Source organism: Talpa occidentalis, unplaced genomic scaffold (assembly GCF_014898055.3).
Source record: "Talpa occidentalis isolate TD23 unplaced genomic scaffold, MPIMG_talOcc4v2.1 talOcc4.17, whole genome shotgun sequence".
Taxonomy (NCBI): Eukaryota; Metazoa; Chordata; class Mammalia; order Eulipotyphla; family Talpidae; genus Talpa; species Talpa occidentalis.
Window position 1 is genome coordinate 49,745,651 of NW_023601754.1, and position 5,439 is coordinate 49,751,089.

At 57.8% G+C, this 5,439-nt stretch overlaps 1 protein-coding gene across 1 annotated transcript; it reads left to right on the forward strand.

The window, feature by feature from the left end:
* The first annotated feature begins 2,538 nt into the window (after nucleotides 1-2,538).
* On the forward strand, nucleotides 2,539-5,228 carry LOC119249746 (leukocyte immunoglobulin-like receptor subfamily A member 5). The gene is made up of 6 exons (XM_054697388.1): nucleotides 2,539-2,612; nucleotides 2,756-2,791; nucleotides 2,970-3,257; nucleotides 3,400-3,702; nucleotides 4,402-4,588; nucleotides 5,089-5,228. Exons 1-6 carry the CDS (start codon nucleotides 2,579-2,581, stop codon nucleotides 5,219-5,221), a joined length of 981 nt encoding a protein of 326 aa, XP_054553363.1. The 5' UTR covers nucleotides 2,539-2,578; the 3' UTR covers nucleotides 5,222-5,228.
* The last annotated feature ends 211 nt before the right edge of the window (nucleotides 5,229-5,439 follow it).

Genomic DNA, 5,439 nt, shown 5'->3' on the forward strand with positions numbered 1-5,439 from the left:
GATTGGGGTGTATGTTTTGGAATGACCCCCTTGTCACATGCGGTAGGCTCTTCTTTGTTCCTGTGGTTTTCTTTTAGTCAAAAAGTTTTTAGTTCAGGACCTACTTGATGGCCTATGGGGTTAAGGCTCGGCACTGTGAAGCTCTCCACCGCACGAGTTTGATCCCAGGCCAGGGAACTGACCTCTCCTGTCTCCTGCTACTCCCCTCAGCACTGTGTTTCAGTGGACCTGCCTGTTCTGCTCCCCACTCTGTCTCTGGTGAATTCTCTCACCTCCCACATCTCTGGCCTGCACCCTGGTTCTTGTATGCATAATTAAATAAAATAAATCTTTAAAAAATTTAGTTTACTTCACCCTAATTTCGTTTTTGGAGGCGGTGAGTTTGGAGTGCGGGGTCCGTGGGTTCCCTCTGGGAAAGGTGTCCCCAGAGCTCCCCTTTCAGCAGCACGCGGCGTTTCCCAGGCAAGTTTCTCCACGAGACAGAGATGTTGGTTATATTAAAGAGCAGGTTATTAGAAAAGGGACAGAAAAGTAAAGGACACTTGCATAGACACAAGCGGGCAGGAAGAGCTGCCCGAGAGGGAGAGGTTTGCTGAGAGAGGCCTGCATGGTCGCAGGCGGACGGCCTTGAGCAGAGAGGCCTCTGCTGAGGGAGGTCAGTGCTGAGAAGCCCCAGCAGGGTACGGGGCACGGGCAACCGGGAGGCCGCTGCCCTGCGGAGGAGAGAGGTGGTGAAAGCAAGCGTCTGCACAGTCATGGAGGGCAGAGGGACGGCTGCACAGTCACAGTGGGGCAGACGGACGCCGCCCCTTTGTGGGGGCAGTGCCAGGTTTTATCATCTTCTTCCGGTAGGGAGGGGCTCCTCTTCGTGGGTGGATGGTCTGTGTTCTCACACCCCCTACAGCAGTCCGATGCCTGCCTGGTGTTGCGCCTCCTGATCTGGGAGTTGATGCCCAAGGGTGTTGGTTTCTGTACCCGGGTTGATGGCTGTTGCTCATCCCGCCTACACACCTCCTGTGTGAGTCGGCTTCCAGTCTTGTGATGCCTCCTTTAGGTTTCCTTCCTTTCCTCCGCCAAAGCCGCTGGTGTATCTGCTTCTGATACCGAACGCCGGCCTCAGTTTCCCTCAGCCAACAAAAGGAAAAAGAGTTTGAGGCAAAGGAAAGTGGTTTAATTTGTCTTCAGATGAGGAGGGCAGCCGGCTCATGTCTGAGAGACAACCGGCCTGCTCTTTGGCAGAGGGCAGGGGTCTTTATACACAAAAAAAGGTGGATATGGGTTAGGGTCTGCAAAGGGGAGGGGCATGGGGTAGATGGAGACAGGTGGGCGCCAGTTTGCTTTTCTTCCCTCTTCCTGGAAATGCAGGAGGACTTGTTAATGCTCATCTGAGAGGCCTGGCCATAAAGAGAAATCTGCCAAACCAGGGGTAATTGCAAGAAATAGGGGAAGACAAACTTCTAATGCTTCTCTGGGATCCGGGTCATAAAGAAGGCAAACTTGTCACAAATAAGGGGGGAATTGCAAGAGATGAGGGAAGACAAAGTTCTTAATTCTTATCTGAGAGACCAGTCATTTGTAACTGCATCCCTTCCACTGTGCTGGGCTGTGTCCCTGGGCCGGCTCTGGAGGGTGTCCCCGAGTTTTCTTTTAAGTGTTTTATGGTTTCAGATCTTATATCTTTATCCGCTTTGAATAAATTATTGTGTATGGTTTAATCTTACAGATGTTTTTCTTCATCAAATAAACCCACACTTGGTCATACGCCAGTAAGAAAACTTAAGGGTCATCAAGAGACAAAAATCAGCTTCCAGATTAGTAAATAAACAATGAAGTCACATTGACAAATCGGAAAATAATCTGACCGGGAATTGACTCCTCAATTCACACACGGAGGGCTGTAGACAAACAGTGAGTTAAACAGCAATTTCCTTAAACTTCTCAGGTTCTAACCCACTCCCCATCCCTTAAGTTCTAGGCCAAAGTCCCAGGAAGGGAGGGGTGCCAGCCTGGGGCGCAAGAGTGACTCACCAGGAAGGTGAGGGTGGAGGCTGCTGCCAGAAAAAAGAGAAGCCTTGAGGGGCTGTGAACAGAGAAGCCACACTCAGGCAGGAGAGGCCCAGTCTCCCCTGTGTCCCTGAGTGTCCCCCTGGGCAGTCATCCGTGTCCAGGCCTGACGCTCAGGCGGACAGTAACGGAGGCCTTCTGACCTCAGCTCTGCAGGCAGCAGGGACCCTCCCTGAGAACTCCAGGGCCAGGGGACCCTGCCTAGGGTGAGACCGCAGGATGTGCTGGTGGACGGGTGCAGGGTGAGGTCATCCAGGGGGAGGCTCTGAGGGAGGACACGCCTTGGGTCTCCCTCCCACATGGGGTACCTCAGGAGGCACCAGTTCTGTTTGTGTTTCCCTGAAACCAGAGGAGGGCCCAAAGGGGGAAGGGAACAGTTCCCCTTCCTGTGGGGAGATGACTTTACAACCCATGACAAGGAGGACCAGTCCCCAGTGTCCCCACCCATGTGTCTGTCCAACCTGCCGGCACCCTGGGCCCTCCATCTGCACAGCCAGGTCACGGAGAGGACGCCATGACCCCCAGCCTCACGGCCCTGCTCTGCCTGGGTGAGTGTGAGGAGGGAGGGGCGCCCTGGTCTGGAGGGACCCCAAGGCCAGGCCTGGTCTGTCAGGGGACCCAGGACTCGGGAGGCTCTGGGAGGAGGCTCTGTCAGGACTCGGGTCAGGCCTCTCACTGGACTCTCTTCCAGGGCTGAGTGTGGGCCCCGGGACCCCAGAGCAGGCAGGTGAGTCTGTGCCCAGGTGTCCCGGGTCCCACCTCCTCACTGGGGAGGGGCCACCCCTGGGCAGCTGGCATTGGAGAACAGCAGGTCTGGGGTGTTGAAGGGGACATGCGGGAGGGTCTGGGCTGAGGGCTGGGAACTGGGGTGGGGTTGCCTGTGACCAGCCTCTGATTCCTTCCAGGGGCGCTGCCCAAACCCGCCCTCTGGGCTGAGCCAGGCTCTGTGATCCTCTGGGGGGATCCTGTGACCATCTGGTGTGAGGGGACCCTGGGAGCCCAGGAGTTCCGTGTGTATAAAGAGGGAAGCTCAGGCTCCTTGGAAGGACGGACCACACTGGAGCCGGGGGACAAGGCCCAGTTACCCATCCGACATGTGACAGGGGACTATGCAGGGAGATATCTCTGTGACTATCACAGCCCCGCTGGCTGGTCAGAGCGCAGTGACCCCCTGGAGCTGGTGGTGCTGACAGGTGAGAGCACACTCTGGGTCCAGCCTCAGGCTCTGTACTCAGGGAGGGGGTCTGCTCTCACGGTGTCTCCCTTCTCACAGCCCAGCCCTGGGGGATGTGGTGGGAGTGTCCCCATTTAACACACAGTCTCCCCCTCTCCTAGGATCTTACCCCATACCCAGCCTCTCAGCCCTGCCAAGCCCCATGGTGACCTCAGGAGGGAACGTGACCCTCCAGTGTGGCTCATGGCAGGGATTTGACAGGTTCCGTCTGACTGAGGAAGGAGAACACAATTCCTCCTGGACCCTGGACTCACAGCAACTCCCCAATGGGCAGTTCCAGGCCCTGTTTCCTGTGGGCCCTGTGACCCCCAATCACAGGTGGCTGCTCAGGTGCTATGGTTACTACAGGAGCACCCCCCAGGTGTGGTCACTCCCCAGTGAGCCCCTGGAGCTCTTGGTCTCAGGTGAGGCTCTCCCCTGTCCTCCCTGCCGGACACGCAGGTCCTATCCTCGGGACTTTGAGACACTAATAACGGAGGCTCCACTGAGGTGGGCGCAGCCCAGGAGAGGGTGGGAGATATGGGACAAGGGAAGAGGAGGAGCAGGTGATTCTCCGCGGTCTGTCCTGTCCCCCCTGGTTTCTTTCAAAGGCAGAAGCCCTAGATATTCAGCCCCCCTCTCCCCTGCACCCCACATCTCACAAAGGTGGCTCTTTCCTTGGTGAAGAGCAGCTGAGACCATCCGGGGACCTGCCCGTCCCGCAGCCTGAGCCTCGCCCGTCTGGTCCCGGCTCCTCTCGGCTCCTCTGTCCAGGAATCGGCTCCGTCCCGTCTCCCTCGGGACCGTCACTGGGACCCCTCAGAGGCCCGCGTAGACGGGCCACACAGACCCGACGCTGAGGCGGCAGACACGCAGCCTCATGTCCCTCTGCGTGTCCCCGCCGGTCAGGACAGTCGCGTTGCTCGTGGGCTGCGGCTGCGAGTGTCCGCCCGGGAGGGAGAGTCAGGGCCAGGACGCGCGGACCAGGGTTGCCAGGGCAGAGGAGTCTGCAGCCCCGCAGGGAGGGGCTGGTCGGATGGAGAAGGACCCTCCCCACGTTCACCCCGTGTCCTGACGGGAGGTGCCCTGGTCCCCTGCGTGACCTGCGTGTCTCTCTCCCCCAGGCCCAGCCCCGCGCCCCCAGGACTACACGCTGGGGAACCTCCTCCGCCTGGGCGTGGCCGCCTTCCTCCTGCTGGCCCTGGGGGTCCTGCTCTTGGAGGCTCTTCACAGCCACAGGAGGACCCGAGACGCGGCAGGAGGGGGGCCCGGGAGGGGACAAGGCCCCGGCCAGAGCGCAAGAGCCTGGAGGTGACTGTGCCCAGGAGATCCTAGTCTAAAATCTGAGACCTGTTTGCTTGAACAATCTGCAGAGAACATGGCGGTGTTTGGGGACAGAGTGTCTGGGGGTCCCTGCAGAGGAGGATTCCTCCTGGTGCCACCCTCCTGCCATGTTGGCTCTCCTGGCCTGGCTGTGTCCCATCACCCCATGACAGGGAGATGCCCCCGCCTCACCTTGGTTCTCCCCTTTATACACCTTCCTGGCTTTCTCTGCTGTTTAGTCAACTTATTTCCTTATTTTTAATTTCCTCATTCCCTGATTTGCATCCCCATACCCCAGAACTCCAAATCCACTGTAAATAAGTGAATAAGGGGTAAAAACCAGGTTCATGTGGAGGAAGTGGATCTGGAACCACTCCCGGCATCCTCTCTGGCACCCCCAGCCCCTCCCTCCCATCCAAGGAACCTGCTACAGTCACCTCGACGCCCTGGTGCTGCCGGGTCACAGCTAGTGTGTGCTCTACCCCCAGGGGACTGTGTGGTCATTGCACACGGAGGCTGCTGGACACACTGACCATGGAGGTTCTCCTCAGAACATGCCTGCACTCCCTCTTGAGAGTGCACTGTCACCTACAGCAAAGCTGCAGCTCTAACTCAAAATAAAGGAATCATTGAGCCGATGTCACTCATTCTATCAACACACAGACGCAGTTTCTCAATGAGCACAAGTGGGGAGAGTCCTGTTTCCACGGGCTCTGTGTAAACCTCACACGTGGTGATCACGTTTACATGAAGCCAGAGACACGGGGACCCCAGAGCTGCAGTCACACTCACGCTGTGAGGGGAGGGGCTGGAGACTGCCTGCTTCTGGGGCACAGGGT